At 40.5% G+C, this 20,084-nt stretch overlaps 1 protein-coding gene across 1 annotated transcript in view; it reads right to left on the bottom strand.

Annotated features, from left to right (window-relative positions):
- TMEM47 (transmembrane protein 47) overlaps positions 1-19,859 on the bottom strand; it is an 81,390-nt gene extending 61,531 nt beyond the window's left edge. Inside the window, exon 1 of the mRNA XM_018567123.1 lies at positions 19,598-19,859. Within this exon, the coding sequence (XP_018422625.1) occupies positions 19,598-19,814 (217 nt within the window). The 5' untranslated portion in view covers positions 19,815-19,859. The remainder of the gene's footprint in view (positions 1-19,597) is intronic.
- Between the last annotated feature and the right edge of the window lie 225 nt (positions 19,860-20,084).

Consider the following 20,084-nt stretch of genomic DNA (forward strand, 5'->3'; position numbering starts at 1 on the left):
CTAAGATATGCAAAGGTGGCTTTAAAGTGAACATGTGCCCAGGCTATGCACATTAAAACATTTTCACATATTCTGAACAAACTGTAAAAAAAAATTAAAACAAGCCCTTATTCACTTCTGTAGCGGTAGGCACTGTTGAGAAATTCATCTTCAACATTCCCAACAGAGGCACTGAAGTTCACTTATCTTCTATGATTGCAGAAATTTGGCAGCCCGCCATTCATCTAATGTAAACAAACATCAGGTATGAATTGTTGCTGGAACACGTCTGTAATTGATCTGTCAGCAGTTTGGCCGAATAGGCCGAAAATTAGCAAAGAACCTAAACCTGAATCCAAACACCATTGAATGGTGAAAGAATTCAGACAGGCTGAACATGCCACATTCCCACTGCTAAACGACAAAATTCCCAGCTGCTATAATACTGCCGGGAATCCTGGTTGATATCAATGTCCAACAACAAAACAGGCCAAAATGGATGTTAGAGTAAAAAAAAAGTTTAATAATCGTGTTAATCAAACAGCCAGTGCACTTTGAGGGCAGAGACAATCCCTTCCTCAGAGAGTTTGGAAACAATGAAAATGAAGGAATGGAGTTCGAAAAATCTCAGAATCTACCAATCTCCTGCAGTACAATCTAAATTCTGAGTTCATTCTTTAATTTTCACAGTTTCCAAGCACTGAGGAAGGGGGTTGTGTCTGCCCCCAAAATGCTAGGCTGTTTGATAAACACAATTTTTAAGCTTTTTAATGGACTCTAACATTCGTTTTGGTCTGGCGCTCTTGTTTTATGGCCCCTGAGTTGTAGTGCTTCTACAATATTCCTATGATTTCAACAACACATTATATCACCCTGAATTCCTGGGACAAGGGTGCTTTGCAAGGTACACCCTTAGGCATATGGACTGGCAAATTACAGAAAGAGGGAGCTGCATGCTTGCTACCTTCTATTTCCTTGCCACCCAGGCTGCTTTTCTGGATAAGGGTCTGGTTGGGATATTAAGGGGCACTCTAAGCCTTTTTCTTTCTTTAATTTACTACATACCCTTACGGATGTGTGGGCATTCTATATAATATTGGTGACAATACATACAGCTCTGTACTGGTTTATAAAGTAACAATGTAAAAAGACCCCTGCTGACTTCAAAGAGCTTTACACATAATTTTATGTGCAGAATTACCGCTATACAAATATAACTATGCACGCTGAATGGCTTTTGGCATATTTTTGTGCCGAATTCAGTGCACTCAACATGTTTCAGACGTAAAGTTCTAGATTTTCACAACTGAATCTGCAATGTTTGGGGTAAATTTAGCGTTTTCCAAAACACAAACAACACAACTTGTAAGCTGTTAGTGATTGAAATCAAACTTCAGAGTCTCTGTTGTGATAGTAAATTATTGAACCTTGACTCTTTGTTGTGATCTTTTTAGGATGAATTACTTTACAGCAGTGACGTGCGGTACCTCTGGTTCAGTGTGAGGTATTCCTCAGCCTTGCCTCCAACACGATTTTCCAATGGGGACACCTGTTCTGGTGACAATTGACAAAGGGTCCTACATTTGTGTGGAAAGCTTCATTTTTTTGCAGTAGAAAAATGCAGCTCTCTGCAAGGGAACATTGAAATCAATTGTTTGTTATGTGCACTGTCCACATGTCTGCATTTTTTCACAGCGCCCCACAGATTACACCCTTCACTGGTTTATCTAAGACTAAAAAGAAAAGTTTAGGTTATACATACCATTCAAACTTTTACCTTATGTGTATGAGTGCTTTTATAATTTCTACATCAACAAGTGTAAGAACTTTTTAAAAATAGTTTTTTTTTTTTATTCAAATGAATGTAGACTGATGGAATTCAGTAGGACATGTCCTATCATTTTATATCACCTTGTAGATTCACTGTAAATACAGTTCCCCTGAATTTGTAGAAACCTGAGTTACATACGGATAAAGTGGGAAGTTGAGGTGGGTAAAAAAATGCCCTACACACCAGGTTCCTACAGACAACTTTACTTCACTTTTCTGAGACGATAACGCCTTTTAATCAACTCCCCCTAATGCCAATGAATAGACTCTACAAGATGGCGTATGGATGTTATGAAACATTGATAATGCAAAAGGTAACATATTTGCAAATATGCATACACAATTTGTAACTTGCTACATCAGAGTATTTGCATTAAAAAGGATAAATTACTTCTGCTTTAATATATACCTGACTGTAGGACATCCGATCATGCCTGTATGTCACACTATGCCAAAAATATAAAGGAGAACTATGGCCTAACCCTAATACCAATGTCCTCTGGTGACCCACATTTGCCCACTATATGCTTAGAGCGCAGAGCTGCGTCGCAGCTGGAACAGATCAGAACAACACTGTTGAGATCCACCCCGCTGGCTGATTGACAGCTGGCTCTGCCTCTCTAGAAGCAAAGCCAGCTGTGCCCAACCCCAGCTGTGCCCAATGACCTATCTGTTCCTCCAGTCAGCGCTAGAGAAACGGAGAGGGGAGGGAGAAATCCCTGCAGGGAGCAGTGACTGACAGTCACCGCTCTCTGCAGGGAGAGGTTCGGGAAGTCAGCGATCGATAGTATGTGTTCGCTGACTTCCCAATCAATAGATCTGACCTGTGACAGCTTCTTTGTCAAGGGTCGGCATGAATTGTGGGGGTGAGTGTTTTTCACTCCCCACATAATTCTCCTTTAAAGTGTAAGTGAATATGAACAACTTTAATGTAATGCAGAACGTTTCTTAATGCTTTTTCCATCAATGACACACGAAAAAAAAACTTCCCTAATACCTGTTTTCTCATCTTTTTTCAGTTTTGAAGTAGTCACATGACTGCTACTCTGTCTACAACTGTAAAGGGTGGGGATGGAGACCTAATAGGAATAGATGAACCTACTGTCTAATACTAGACAGCAAGTTTCTGAATGGGAGCCACTATCAATCACTGATGCAGGTCACAGGGATGCAGGTCTACTTCATGTCAACCTGTGGTATCACAGAGTGACTAGGCGATTGTAGGCTCACAGTGCTTTGCATGGAGCACTGCTGTTTTCTGAGAATGTGAAACTGAGCATGTCTGTCATTACTACCAGGTGTCTGGTCTGCACCCTTGGATAGTGTTGACAGAAGAGAACAGTATACTGGGGAAAAAGGCAAGAGACCTTGCAGCATCACCACATACTTTTGGTGTTAGCAGATATAGTGATTATACAAAGCAATTTAAATTGTAGTTTTTTTAAGCTTACAGACACTGTAAGGTGCTGTGTTAATCACCTTTTATCAGCATTACTGGTAACAATGTTTGGAACAGCAAATCAACAGTTATATGCTAATACGTATAACATACTGTATATATAGATATATATCTATATATACATACATATCGATATATATATATATATTAATAAACTGTTTTAGAACTTACATTTTTTTAAAAAGGGGAAAAAAATCTATAGAAAGTGAAACGTAGGTGGATGTAATTTCGATTCAGTGCAATTATCAAATCTGGCAGGCAACAGAAAATAGAAAGTGAATGGGTAATTTAGAATCATGAGATACTGTGTAATCTCATAAAATATTAAAATCAATTAGCTTGCCCTCAGCACCAGACCTGGAAGCACCTTTTAACTGGTGCCAAAATGTACAGTTAGTACACATAGAATATTGAGTGGCATTCAAAATACAACTTTTAATTGTATCAGCAGGGAGGCAGATGTAGTTGACTCAAATCTCATCAGATACAATCTCTGGCTAAATGTGAGGCTTTTTTATCTTTCTTTTTAGTATAACATGCATGCAGTGATCTAATGAACGGTAGAAAAGTTATAGTGTGTCACCATAGAGAAGAAATTCTGAAATGACCAGTGTTTATCTGCGATGTTTGATGAACCACTGCATAGTGACCTGGATTTCCATCAACGTGTCTGTATATATAGGATCTAAACAGCAAGCCAGGTGTTTGGGTATCTGCTGTTTTGTTATTAAGTGGAAAATTAATATTGAGTACAACTTTGCTGAAGCTATCATTGTAAAACTGAAGGCACAGAAGACAGAATGCACCACACTGTTCTATGTATCCTCTCATTTACCTCTGACTGTTTGTAACAGTCAACTTTTAAATTCTAAGATATATATACTGAAGAGCTAAACTGAAAAATCTAGATAAAAAATTAATCTTCTTATCCTTTTTCATAGTCTGTGATATATAAAAAAAGTCATACTGAAACATAACAGCCCATCTATGAAGATTTATGGAGGATGGAAGGCTCTAAAAGCTGATCCACACAGGAGGGAGAATTAGAGGAACAATTTTCCATGCAGCATCAGCATGGATGTGAAAGTGGTTAGGAACACACACCATCAACCCAGACAGGCAGATGACAACACAATCTATAGTACCATACATGCTTCAAATATTCATAGACATAAAACAAACAGCTATCAATTCACTCTGCAGGACTCAATACTAATGTGCTGCCTCCTTTTACCTCTACATATATGCAATATAATTGTATTTGTTTCTCACAGATACATGTCAAATATCTTATCAGCTTACCTTAGTTGATAACAAAGTTGCCCACTTAGACTCATGGTAGGGAATATGTAAAACCCACACTTAGCCCTCTTTTAGAGATAAGGGATGTTTGCTCTTAAACCTTGTTAAATGGAGCACTCTATATATACACAATTAAAAGAGAGGTTGCTGTTGATGACATTTTAGGTGATCAACTAACAGAAGGAAATTTGGAGAGGAGCAAACTTTCCTAGATATTCTCACGTCTAGCCATCATTTGTTAGGAAGTCATCCAATACAAATGTACATTCTTTTGTGTTAGTTCTACTGTACAGTTCCTCTACAGCAGCTCCCACCTCAATAGTGGCTCTGCAGAAACTACATGTGAGGTGGCATTTAATGGATGTGCCTAAGCAGTGGAATTGTGAAATTCAACTCCCCAAGAAATCCCATAGCTTGCCCCTGAACTGGTATGGTACACACAGAAAAAATGCACTGCCCCTTATTACTGTAAACATTTACTATTCTTCCTGTAGGAATCAGGATGTCCAGTGGAGCTCCTGCTTCCAGTAAGTAAAGTAACTACTAAACACCAATAAATGAGAGTCCTTTATCCACTGACACCCATGAGAGGGGGCCCTTCACCCACCAACACCAACATATTAGGACCCTCTCCCACTACAAACCAATGCTTATTGGCACACCAATGACCCGTAATGAAATAGGGTCCTTCTTTCACTGAACACCAATATAATGGGGGCATTTGCACTGACTAACAATGTAACACGGTATTTACACTGGCCACCATAAAATTAGAGGCATTGCTGGTCAGTGTAAATTCCCCATTATATTGGTAGGCACAGGGACCCTTGGTGACTGTTTCAGAGGTAGCATTTTTTATAATAGGTAAATAATGTATTTGAAGCATGAGATGTACAGATTTTGCTATAATACAGTCCTTCCTGTGCTTGTGGATCTCTTTTTCACAGAAAGAAGTGTAAAACTGCATTAACATTATATTGTTGCTTAGCTTAAAGAGGTCAGCTGAGGTGAATAGAAAACATTCCTAATGTGCTAAATTATAACCAGCTTTTGCCATTTCTCATTTTCATGCAAGGAAAATGTGGATTATATCAATACAGACAACAGCTCACTATAATAGGTTTTAAGGTAAATCAAGGAAAGCAAACTCATAGGTTTCACATAGGCAAAATAACAGCAATGCCTACCAATATTCTCACATCAAATACGCAATAAGAAGTAGGGTCAGCACTTTAACTTCAGAACAACTTCCTTCCTTTTTTGGAATTCTGTTAGAAAAGTACAGAACTGTGTGTAGTGGTAGCAATTTTGAGCATTTTTGAAGAACAATCTCCAGTGTAAAGAAGGTGAAATTCACTGCATAGCTCACACTTCAGAATTCCTGTACATGTTCAATGAAAGGAAGGAACTTGATTCTTTCTTTGGAATTTAGCTGTGTATGAGGTCATTATCATCCTGGAATTTGGCAACATCATGAGAAAACAATGTTTGCACCATAAGAATTGGTCCCTCAAAATGTTATGAGAATGTTATCATCGACCTAATAACTCCCACAAGATACTCTAAGTATTATGGATCCTCCATAACGGTTAGGGTTGACAGATTAGACAGGGACTTTTAGTTGTTCAAAAGGACGGTTTCTGTGCTTCTTGAAGAAGGTTATGTATGCATTAGAATTGGCCCCAAGCTATTTCCAAATGGGTCACAGCAGATTCAATCATATGGTCATTTCCATAGCTGTCTTTTTGTGTTTATCTATTCCTATTTGTGAGTTATAAATTGTGACGGTTGTTTCTCCTTGGTAGTGTAGTTTGTCAGTTTGGCAAACTGTGCATGTTTGACCCCTTGACATAATGCATATTAAATAATGTAGCACTTTTGTTGACCAATGCACTTGAAATTTGGCTTGTGGAACCAGCAAGTATCATATGGTTTGAAAAAACTAACCACTAAGTGCAATACTATAATCCTTTCACAGCTGACCGATACTTCAAATTGGGACTCAACCTGTTACAACTCTATGGGGTCTATTCACAAAAGGGTGAAGAGTTTGGAGAAAGCAGGAGAAGTGAACAATCTAGGACAAAATAGCTGATTTGGAAACATTCTCCAATTCAGCTCGCTTTCCAGTTCAGCTATGTTGTCCTAGATTGTTCACTTCTCCTGCTTTCTCCAAACTCTTCACCCTTTTGTGAATAGACCCCATAGAGTTGTAACAGGTTGAGTCCCAATTTGAAGTATAACTCCTACTTTCTGTCTAAAGACAACAGAAACAAAACAGTTCTATGGAGCCCTGCCCATCTCCTTTCTCCTACAGTCCATAAAATAGAGGGGTGCGGTTCTGTAATCCTTGGGAAACTATGTAATTGATAACAATCAGCACAGGCAGTAGGTACAGGAAGTTATCAGCTCACAAGATTTCTGGCATGATCGACAGGTATTTTTTTTTGAACTAAGCAAACAGATATAATAAAGTCCAATGCTACAACCAGGCCAAAAGAGACAAAATAGGAGTTCATTGTTAGGGTTTACATATACTTTAAAGGCACCCTGTCACCAAGCTAAAACAATTTACAGGTAAACACACAGAAAAATCCAGTATTTTAAATACTGCAGCACATTTCCTTTCCATAAACTATTTTATATACTTGCAATGTGCCTTTGAATTTGATCGCTCCAAGAAAAGTTGATTCCCTGGCATAGCCAGAATTCCCCCTCCCTCCTCCCACATCTTCACCCTCTCCCCTTCTGGGAGTGTCTAATTACTTCTCTGTGCTGTGCCAGCTCCTTTACCTCTCTCCTCTCTACATAACCTTAATGTAGCTGGTGGGGGAGAAGCAAAGGTGGAATACTATAGTGTTGTACTTGAGTGTTAGCATTGAGTTTGGTAGGGCTGCTGAAACCACATTCAAGATAACAGCGCCCAGTAGCAGTCTCAGAGCTTTTGGGTATACACACAAGAGAGACTTTTATATTTAAATAAGCACAGGATGCATTAAATGCACAAATGAATGGTCCTGCAACAGGGTCTGTTTAATTTGCCACATCTCAGAACAAAGCTTAAAACAGCTTGGTTCTGTCCTCCTATTTATGCCTTGCCAGGGTGAAGCTATTTTACAAACCTGTCAGCGTAAAGTGTTACAAATGGAAAACACAGAGTTGCCACAGGCTACAGAGTTTGTTACTGCTCCATGATCACACACTCGCTTGTGACTATGTGATTAATTAATCTGATGCTATAGGAAATTTACTGCAATTCGCTTCTGCCTTTCAAAGGTGAATTATAGCAGTTCCCTACTTTCAATAGAAGACATTTCTGCTGCAGCATACATCCAAAAAATGATAAATAATATTCTCACTCATGAATTGTGAGTTCAGAGATAACTATTTTATGGTGATTTCCAACTCTGCATCCAGAACTGCTGATTTTAGGACAGTTGAACCAATTAGAGCTGAACTGCAGCAATTGGCTATTCATTAAAAACATCATTAAATGTTTTTAAAATTATATCTTGACTTTAGCCTCTTAGGCCCCATTCACACTGGGGTGCAATTAGGTGCTTTCCTATGCATTTCTATTGGTTTTATAAATGCATATAAATGCATCTAATGATTTCTAATGGATCCATTCACACCTTGCGTTTAGATGCTTTTAAATGCAATCAATCTAGGCGGGTTTAAGAAAAATAGAAGTCAGGTGCATCCAGGAAACAATTTTAGCTTCTAAATGCACCAAAACACATGTTCGCATGTGTAACACATGTAAACGCAAGACGTGTCTATTTGCTGAAATCTCATTGGCTACTTCAATGGACTATTTCATGGACTATTTCAATGGACAAAGGACAGATGCATCTAAAATCATATGCACATGAAGGCACGTCATGTTACGCATAAAAAAAACATCTAGCCTGACAGCTTTTGCAGACAGATCTCTGCATAAAAATGCAAGTAGACAGTGTAAATGAGGCCTTAAAGTCTCCTACACAGCAGCACTCAGACTGGAAGATGAAGGTTGAGTGCTAAGAGCCAATAAGGCTTTGCTGCAGTACTCATGTGCTGACTGGAAAATGACAACAGCAGGAATAAGCAGAGTGATGACTCATTAATGAGCTGTTACACAACCAGTAAGCTGGAGATGCCAGTGCAGTGGAGGTACAGGATCTAGCAGTGTGTCTGGATCAAAATAGACTGGTCAAACAGAATTAAAAACCTTGTTGCAGGTTAACCCAGGGAAGACAAAATCCCAGGATCCAGGTAGCCAATGCTTCTTGAAGGACAATTAAACCCTCGCGTTTTTTTACATATACAGTATCTACTGCTAGCAAGCAGTGTTTTTTTAACAAAAAGGTTAACAGTTACCTGTCTCCGCTGCACACTCCCGTCCGAAGATCTGAAAATTTGCGGGAGGTCACAAAGGATCATGGGGCGGGCACATGCCCAGTAGAGATAATTAGACGTGAGATGAGGAGAGACACAAGGCAAGTTAATGCAGGCAGCCGCAACCCGCACAGACTCCGCAGGACAAGAAGAGACAGGAGTCAGCACTGGATCATAGACCGGCACTAGCGCTGGAGAGACTCCTGAAAACTACAGGAAAAAACAAGATGATCGGATCAAGAGGCATCATTTAAGGTAAGTGCTTAAAGCAGCATTGGGGGAGAGGGGGAATTTTTTTACTTTAATGCCACTATACAAATGAAAGCTGGCACATAACATTTGAGGTTTATTCCAGTTGTTGTTATTGGAGATGGCTCCTAAAAAAAAAATTGTGTTGGTCCCTAATTGGACAGGCTGGCCCCTGAATTCCATAATAATTTGGCCACCCCTGGGTTAACAAGTTCACATACTGTATATGCATTTCATCTTTGTTTTTATTTTCTATGGGTTCAGCTACAAATTAATTCTGAACATGTATCAATAATGATGTTAGCAATTCAGCAGTGAAAATAAATTTACCTTGGAAGACATCTAATTCCATTAAAAAAACTATACATAGCGTATCAAATCATTTATCTTTGGAAGAATAATAAAAAATGTTATATGTTTACAAAATATCTGATGGTACACAATTGCTATACAGTTCCTCTTTATGGTATGTGTGTATATTCTCACATAACAATTGTCCTCCTTCATTCCATGAAGCTGCTTTTGTTTAAATCACAATAAGAGGTCAGCTGGGGTTGTCTGAGTATACCTTAATACGCTATATCACAACTGTGCTGGGACTCAGACTCAGAGAAAGCGCTGATCACCTAGAAAACAAAACTGCTTGGCAGCCTTATTTCAATGATTTTAAATTACCAGATAATGTAACATGAGAATGGTTGCTTACGAAGATGTAAGACACATTACTCTAACATCTACAGTAAAGTAAAATGTGCCCGACTTCACCATTTATGTGGTAACAAAGCAAATGAAGTAAACAAAAAAGAAAAAGTGGACCTATAAATACAAAAAAAGGCAGAATTAAGCTAGCCATAAAGAGTAAAAATGTCATCAAGAACCGCCCATAATTTGCTTTGTGGGTGGCCCTGACGGCAGCCTCCTTCCCGGCTTCCATTAATCTTAAAATCGAAGGAGCCAGCCAGAAAACTGCCACCCAAGCAGTAAATGCAGCCAATCATCTGCAATCACTGTTCAGGTATTCTGAGAGCAACATAGCCACCGCTGTCAGAATACAATAGCCCAGCAGGGGTTTATCCCATATCCGTGCTGTTTAGCATGGATGGGGGAATCTGTTAGGTTTTTTTGTCCAGCCTGGCCATACACTAGTAAAATAATCTACTTGTGCAGGGGTAGACAAACTTCGGCCCTCCAGCTGTGGTGAAACTACAAATCCCATCATGTATCTGCCTCTGAGAGTCATGCCCATGGCTATCAGAGTCTTACAATGGCTAATGGGATTTGTAGTTGCACAACAGCTAGAGGACTAGAGTTTGCCTGCCCCTATACTAGTGTATGGCCAGCTTACGTCATACAAAATACCTAATAAAAAAAGGAAAAAATAGAAACAATATAAAATATAAAGAGAAAATACACAAAGTAAAAATAAACTGTATCAGCATAAACTCAGGAATTGGCCAATTAAAAACAAGTTGAAACAAGATAGAAAATATTATGTTTGGGAGAGATACAAAATAACAAGCCAAATTTACAGGTGATGTGACATCATAACCTGTAGCTTTATCTCACAATTGCCACTCAATATAAGTGCTACATTATATCAGACCTAGCCTCAGACACATTTTACATTTCACTGAGGTTGAGACTGTTCATACACTGATCTAGCTGGCCATACACTGAGCGGGCTGAACGAAAAACATAGACCCCATTCCTCCATCAACACTAACAGCGTGTCAATCAAAGAATCCCACTGTGTACGGCACCTGTCAGAATACCCAACTAGAGCGGGCGGCTCATTGAAGATTTTCCGACTGGCTCCTTCGATCAGCTGATCTAGGGATGCCGATTGAAACAGTGCCGAAAGTACCACACACTGTGTGAATTTCGGACAGTGTAGCACCTTAAGTCTGCTCTGGTTTGCATGCTAAGTAATATAGAAGGTATTTAATGTGTTTGAAAGAGGTTATAGCACACTTGACGATGCTGTTATCTCTCCTTTTCTCCTGAAGGTAAGCACTATTTTGTTCAGGCACAGTCAATAACTACATACATGATTAACATGTTGGCCTATAGGTAACACAATCATGTGAAAGCTCAACATGCATAATAGCCTTAAAGCAAACAGGTTAAAAGTACCGCAGCGCTGAATACTGAAAAATGGCCTGGATGGGAAGGGGGTTTAACACCGCGGATGTCAACTGGTTAATGATCCCCTCCCCAGAAGCATACACTCACCTTTTGTTGACTCTCTAATTGCTCCAATTAGCCACCAGGAGTGAGGAATGGAAACCATAAGTGAGTTCTGATTTACACTAGTTAAACCTTACACAGGGCTGAGGACTCTCTCCTCACCTCCATCTGACAATGCAAAGCCAATCACCATGCACCTGATCTGTCGAATGTAAGAAAAAGGAGTGAGCTCTGTTCCTTTCCCCTATAACCAGCACTAGATATTTACTCACTCATATGGTTGACCAGATCAGTGATGAAGCAAAATGAAGCGGATATGTCCTGTTGGGGATGGGGACATTAAAGGAGAACTATAAGGTGAGTGCTTTTCACTCACCTCTTAGTTCTAGCCGACCTGTGACAATGAGACTGTCACAGGTCGCCTCAGTAGATTGGGAGGTGAGCGAACACATACCGGCGTTCGCTCACCTTTCGATCCTGCCACGGCTCTCTGCCGTGACAGGGGAGGGGCTGGATTCCCCCCTCCCCGCTCCGATTCACCAGCGCTGACTGGCGGAACGGACAGTTGTCAGTCACGCAGCTGGGCGGATCCCGGCACAATTGTCGGGATCCGCTTCAGCTGTGGCGTCTCAGTATACTGAGCCTAGGGTGACGGGAGGACGCTAGTTTGTGTCCTCCCGTTACCCTAAGGAGAACTATGGGGAAAAGCCTTAACCCCATAGTTCTCCTTTAACTCAAACCTGTTTCTTTGCCCTGCATGCGCAAAGCATTGATTTATTTTAATGTTCTTGGTCATTTGTAAGCAAGGCTTACGTAGATCCCCCTATTGCTGCCTTTTACCTTGAAAGCTGTCAGAAAGCTAAATAGATAGTCCTATGTGATCACTGGGGGAAGGAACATGGAGGAAGGAACATGGAGGAAATGTTTCCCCCTGTCTACAGCAGACTGATGAACCTCTGAGGCCTAGGCACAGTTCTTTAAAGTGACATTAAAGTCAAAAAAAAATTCCCTCCCCCCCATGTTAATGTTAGCACTTACCTTAACTGAGGTTTCCTAATCCGATCTTCCTCTTCTTTCCTGATGTTTTCATCTGTCCCTCCAGCGGTGCTGCGGCTCTCCGATCCAGCGCTGACTTCTCTCTGCTTGCAGGTCCAGTGGTGTCTGCATGCGGGTGCACACGTCCATAGATTTACCTTGCGTCTCGGCCCGTCTCCCGCCCGAAAATCCGAACTTCGCATGCACCCGCCCCAAGATGCTTGGCGGCCGCCCGAGCAGTTTCGGATTCACGGGCAAAAACAGGGTAAGTGTAAACCGCTGCTAAAGCTGTTTTTTTTGTTGTTTTTTTTACTTTTTGCCTATATTTACTGCTTGCTAGCAGTAGATATAGGCCAAAAAAAAATGAGGGTTTAGAATCCCTTTAAGTTAAACAAACCCTCCTATCCTTTACAGCTGATGATGGCACCATCTTAGCCTCTGTATCTGCAGTTGCCATGATGCCATGTGATGATCAGCTATGGCATCAACCATTTGAGGGCATGAAAGGTCAGTTGACAGCTGACTTAAGCACACTGTTAATTGTGACAGTTCTCATCAGAGGCATGCCATGAATGGAAATCTGCGGGTTTAGTTCCATAATAAAGGATAACTGTACTTTTAGAGACAGTACAATTATCTTTTCCCTACCTTTTTAATAAACTCAACCCACCCCCTCCCACTCAATAAGTATACTTAGCTGAAACTAACAGCTGTGGTCTGCATCAATCTTCCCAACCTCCATATAAGATCTTCTGATGGGTTAAGAAGATATCTGCAGGATGTGGCCATTGAATTCAGGTAAGTATGTCTGGATTGCTGTGCTTTATACACTATTATACTTCCTTGTAGAAATTAGCTGAAAAAGTCTGCTTTAATGAAGCATAACATTTCTTACAGAACTCCTAATGTTTTAGTCCATAATGCATATATTGTTGTTACCAAAGGTTCCCCCTATGTTTCACTAGGCACAGAGTGGTTAAAATATTACAACCAGAATAAGAAAACAAAGACAACTGGGAATGTATAAAAATATGAGATTAAATAATTTTTCAGCTGCATGTAACCTCTACTGGCTTGGCCATATGTCAATAACCAGTATCACATGAGAATACTTAAAAAAAGAACTACACGCATTGCTCACACCCCCTCCTTTTCCTTCGTTCAAACTGGCAGGTAGCCAGATCTAATGTTAGCTTTACTTTGTTTTTATTTTTGTTTGTTCTTTTCCTGAAAGATTGTAAAGGCAGAAATTAAAAAAAAAAAAAACAATTAGGAATTAAAAGGAGAAGTCTGCCAAACTGTTTTTTTTAGGTAAAAATCTTAAAATAGCAATCTCATTATCATGTTCCACAAACTTCAAGTCCTCTCTTTCAAAAGTGACAGTATTCTGGTTCATTGATGACTCTACCGTGCATACATGTTATGGCTAGCTTGTTTCATTATGCAAAAGGGATACCTGCTAGGCAACTAAATTAAGGCTCAGCTCCAGTTAGAACTTCTCTTTAGTTTTACAAAGAGCGTTAATGGCTTAGAATCTTTTTGAGAATTTTATTGATGTCTGTGACTCTACTGGTTAGATCTTCCATCACTCAGAAACCTGGGCAAGAAATAAAGGGATCGGGAGTCCCCAAATAGGGCACATATAGCAATAAAAACATGAACTACTGAATGATGCCACAAAGTGCGATATAACACAAACAATAACCCCATTACATATTACAGGAGGTCAATAACAGATATGTTGCAGCACATTACCATTGTTTATTGCACCCTAAAACACTAATACAGTGCACTGCAGTGCACATGCGCACCACAACACACAGATGCAAACGCTCTGTTCATTGCTGTGCTCTGTCTTTTCAAAAAGAGAGTAGGACCTCTGTGTTCCTATGTTTATGTGTGTTCAGATGCACAGCTCATGTAAAATAAATGGGATGCTTAGCGCACAATGTACTGTATTGTAATATGTATAGGCCATGTCTTTTCCCATTGGCTGGAGTCATGTAAGCTGGGATTCAGAACTGACTTTAAAAGAACTTTATACATATTGGTACTCATAAACCAGTATCTTCCAACTCTTCTACTTTGTGAGTATTTATTGAATACTACTGTAAGTGGCATAACTATAGAAATAATCAACAATACCTTATAAAAGGAACCTAAAGGATACACTAAAGGACTGAGGCAGGGGTGGGGAACCTTTTTTTTTGCCGAGGGCCATTCGGATATTTATAGCATCAATTGTGGGTCATACAAAATTATCAACTTAAAAATGAATGTGTAGCCTTTCACCTCTTTGTGTGTATAGATCCCCAAACCATATCACTCCCTTCCTCTGTGTAAAGCTTCTTGGGCCTCTCACCCTTTTTCTCTGTGTTCAGCTCCTCAGACCAACTCACTTTTGCCTTCTATATGCTCTCAGGAGGAGGGGGAGAGCCTCCGGAACCATGGCCGGAAGTGGTCACAAATGGGGGGGAAGGGTCCACACTTCTACCACCTGGGTACTACTCGTACTCGCCCAAATGCTCCTGATACTTATCCCGATACCAGAACTTCCGGCATCGGGAAGCCAGACGGCGAGTCATTACACGCCGCCTGGCTTCCTGATTGGCCAGAAAGCCAGCTCCATGCTCCCTCGTGAAAGAAGCTCAGTCTGCTGAAGAATCAACACTTCCAGGCGTATTGATTTCACTGGTTCTCTATTGCCCTCAGCATCAATTTTGCTGGGAGCTCGGCTTACCCTCTGCATACTATTATTATATATGTTACCCTATATGGCTATCAGATAACATTCTTCCAAATACAGTAGGAGTCCTTTAATGGCTATTAAGAGGTAAACCATTTAAAACCTTTTTGCCATCATGAAATACTGAATAGTATGGTATCATTGTTTGCTCACAGTGCAGCATATAACACATTAGTTTGAGGAGTATAAGAATTTGCAATACCACCAGTATTGCCACTTTTCACCCCAACCCCCTCTGTTCTCCACTGTACGTTACCTATGCATATGCATGCTGTGTGTAAAAAATTACCTCTGCTACCTGGAATCTGGGACTATTAACTTTTTTTTGCCAAGTACAGCCACAGGAATCCACTTTCACATAACTGAGTTGAGTTAGGGCATTATTCCCAAGTCCAAATGAAAAAACAAGTTACTTAAAATGCATCTCACAAGGCTTCAATTACTGTGCAAGGACTTGAATGGAATCCAGCTAAGAAATATGTGAAACTTCCAATTCTACCACATAAGGAGCTAAACAAGGCAAAGGAAATATACTGTGGTAACCATAGAAAGGAGAAGGGCAGTTTTTGGTATGTTATTGTCAGGATTAGTTATCCCAATTCTTTCTCTGCAAAGATACACTGAGCATGTTTTGTATAGTACTGTATTTTTCACCACATACCACTAAAATAAAACAGTGACAGGAGGGGGGTCCTCAGTCCCACAACGGGCCTTTATGTCCCATCAGACAGCCACAGATGTCAAACAGAAAGAGCCTGTTCAGGCATAATTATTCATTTACTCAAGAAATTGCTAGTCAGTCTGTGTGATGACCTTGAAAGGCACAAGTTATAAGAGAAGCACAATTCAGAAAATTCTGCAAAAGTGTCTACCAGAAACAAAATATGGTAAAAATAGACCTGTCGATTGAAAGAAATCAGATAAAAATCACATCTGGTTCTCAATTATCCCTCAACTGCATGAAAAAGGGACTCTCTTATTGTTCTGCCATTCTTTTGTTTTCCGCCATAAAAAGCTGACATGAATTGAGCCTTAGAATAAGCATGAGCCACCTTGCATTATTCCCAACAAGCTTTGTCACGGCCTCTCAACTTATTCCCATACTGTCTTGAGCACACAGACACCCCAACAAGCATGCTAAAAATGCAGCTGCTAAGAAATGCAAATACGTCTTTTTAAGCTCATTCCCCTCTCAGCAATATAGAAAATTTGTCTGGAAACCATGGATATTATAACAGAAAGTCACTGAGCTGGAATAATGGATTGCGGTTGCTACGGAGACCTTTTTGAAGTTGCCTTTCTCCCCTAAGTTTGCACATCCAACAGTCACAATCAGAAGCCAAAGGATCGCTGATGCCAAAACTTTAAAACTGCACACAGAATAAAAATACATTTATTGATCTGTGAAAAGTAAAACTGCAGGTACTGAGTGAGCACATTTCCGAAACAAACGTCTCACGAAGCTTAAACAGCAGCACAAACTCAACTGTAGGCTGGGAAAAAAATACGCAAACCAACATGTAGGGTTTATGTGGTGGTGTAAGGTTTGGCTGGGGTACCATAGAACGCAGCCAAGTTATAAAACTATGTTATTACTGCTCTGTTTTGTTGGACATAATGAGCATAATGCATATTAAAAGCATCTTGTAAAACCTAATGATGCAGTAGGTTTCAAAATATAAAGGGAATCACTGCCAGTTTATAGATGGGAAATAAACGTTCCTAGTAAATGCTGAGCTGGTAACTGCACGATTGCCAGCCTGCTTTATTTTTACCATTTCCTTCACCCTCTGTGTAAAAGTATATTTCCTGTAATCCAATGCTAAGATACAAATCATTGATTTGTCATTTTATACATCAGTATTCCAGATGAATGCATCCATGTAAGGGCTTTATACAAATGTGTTGACATTGGGTGCAGCATTAAATTCACCAGGGGATATGCTCTATCAAGATGATGATTCATCTCAGCTAAACTAGAATTTAGGCACAGGTTAAAGTTATTACATTTTCTGCGCATTTAGCAACAATAAACACATACCATAACATGGAATTGGCAAGGAAAATAAAACCATGGTGCACAGATCATTCACCCATGTAACATTTATAGAATGTAGATACACAGTGAAACTATAAAGCAAGGCAGAAAAAACAATCAGGGGACTGAACACCCAGTAAAATATATGGTAATAAAACCTCTGCTTGCCATGTAAGACAAAAAAACAGAAGTTGCACATGTATCTGGCAGATATGACAGCACACCCAGTTATGTTTCATCAAGAGACATTTAAATCAATTTACATCCAACTTGATGACACAAAGTAATAGATTGCTGCTTCTGTTATAGTCCATCAAAAGGCTTTGGGTCTTAATGTAGGACAGGTAATATTTGCAGACAATTGTTAGAATGTCAAGATCAACCATACATGATAACAATATACACAGGGAGGCTGGGGAGGAGTACTGTGGCTTGGTACAAGCTGTGGGGAAATGTGATATGTATCACAATAGGCAGCAGTAGGCTGGTAGCTCAACAGTAACACAAAGGCAAGTAGACACTCAGTCTAATTAAACGAGACAGTGCAAAAGACTGTGGTGTGCAGTAACCCCTAGTAACCAATAAGATGTCACCTTTTGTCTGCTTAGAGCTGTCAGAACAATGGAAGATGATTGCAGGTCAGTTATGTGTTACTTTTCTGTAGCGGTTGATTTATATGTTATCAAATAAAGGCCACTGAGGTACATTTAGACAGCGTAATGCAAAAAATGGTGATGTGCAATTATCCACAGCTACCAATCACACATCAGCTGACTCCTTTAAATGATTTAAAAGCTAATGTGTGACTGGTGGCTGGGGATAAGTGCACACTATTGTGTTTTTTAAAAGCCATTTTGCAAAGAAACAAAATAATTATCCATGATCAGGCAATCCACTAATTCAATGCATAAAAACACATTTCTAAACACCACAGCCTATCTGAAAGAGCTCCAAAGAAGCAGAGTTAAAAGCAATGCACATTGAGCAGAAACTTACTGTGTCATTACACCAGCTATTCACAACCTGGGTTCCATGGAACTCTAGGGTTCCCCAGAAGTTTGAAGGGGTTTCCCGAGCTGTAGCAGGTTGACCTCCCACCTCATGGAGTCTGCATGGTTCAAGATCCAACCCCACTTGGCAGAGCCAGCAGAATAACACCAATGGTCTTTCTAGCTGTCTGGGACAGTGGCATTCTGACAAGCACTGTAAATGGGGAATCTTCCTAATGACCACCAACATAAGGGGCATTTTGACCACCACTGTAAGAGGTGCATTCCTCTCACTGACCACCAACATAAGGAGAGCATTCTTCCTGCTGACCACAGATGTAAGGGGCATTATGACCACCATTTTTAAGGAGAACATTCTTCCTGCAGACCACAGATGTAAGGGGCATTATGACCACCATTTTTAAGGAGAGCATTCTTTCTGCAGACCACAAATGTAAGGGGCATTGTGACCACCATTTTTAAGGAGAGCATTCTTTCTGCTGACCACAAATGTAAGGGGCATTATGACCACCATTTTTAAAGAGAACATTCTTCCTGCAGACCACAAATGCAAGGGGCATTATGACCACCATTTTTAAGGAGAGCATTCTTCCTGTTAACCACAAATGTAAGGGGCATTATGACCACCATTTTTAAGGAGAGCATTCTTTCTGCTGACCACAAATGTAAGGGGCATTATAACCACCATTTTTCAGGAGATCATTCTTTCTGCTGACCACAAATGTAAGGGGCATTATCCCCACTAGTTTTAAGGAGAGCATTCTTCCTGCAGACCACAAATGCAAGGGGTATTATGACCACCATTTTTAAGAGGAACATTCTTCCTGCTGACCACAAATGTAAGGGAAATTATGACCACTAATTTTAGGGAGAGAATTCTTCCTGCAGACCACAAATGTAATGGGCATTATGACCACTATTTTTAGGGAGAGCCTTCTACCCCCTGACCACCCCTGTAAGGAACAATGACTACCAATGTGGGGTCAACATCTCCCACTGACCACCACTGTAAAAAACATTCTTCCCAAAATGAATCAATTTTAGCAGGGGTTCCCAGACACCTAAAAATTATTTTAAAGGTTCCTGAAAAGGTTGAGAAAGACTGCTTCACACTGCATTACCTATTACCCTTAAGTAGCAGCAGAGTAGTGTTGATGTAATGAGAATTATTTACAAACATCTATTCATACAAAGGAACAAACACAATTTCCAAGAGCCCTGAGCCAGCTGTAAGTAGCAGGGATCTGCTGGTGTAGGAAGACCCTCTAGGGGAGATGAGGTGAAGAGAGAAATGTGTTAGGTGCCAGGAGACAGCAGGCAGACAGATGCCAGTGCATTGGACATGCCATGATGAGTGAAGGGATGTGGGGAAGTAAGCTCACCGCTCTGCAGGGTGTTTTCACATTTCCACGCGCCCAGTTTCTTGCAAGACTCCCAGAGGGAAAGGTAGTACTGGTTGTCCGCCGTCACCCAGGCTGGGCTCAGAACGGCTCCGATGTCCAGACACAGGGCCAGGAAGATGCACACAAGTCCCACCAGCTTCAGAGGGGTGAGGACCGAGGAGCGCACTTCCTCCATCCCGCTGGCAGATGAAGCCATGCTCCCCTCCCAGGTTTCAGCAACTACGATAGATGGAAGGTACTGAAGGTGCCAAAGCCTCCAACTCCCAGGACACTTCGGGAAGTGTAGTTACAAGTGCGATGACAGGTGGGGTGGTATTATGTGATGCCTCCGCTCAGTGGTGATGATGACAGTCCAGTCTCCTTCTTGTGTGCCAGATGCTGCTTGCTGCACCCTGTTCCAGGACACAAGCGAACTGTTAACCAGTGACCTCCGTCTTTGCATAACTCCCTCCCTCCTTCCTCTCCT

Source organism: Nanorana parkeri, unplaced genomic scaffold, assembly GCF_000935625.1.
Source record: "Nanorana parkeri isolate BGI_ZX_2015 unplaced genomic scaffold, ASM93562v1 scaffold1010, whole genome shotgun sequence".
In the NCBI taxonomy this organism is placed as follows: domain Eukaryota; kingdom Metazoa; phylum Chordata; class Amphibia; order Anura; family Dicroglossidae; genus Nanorana; species Nanorana parkeri.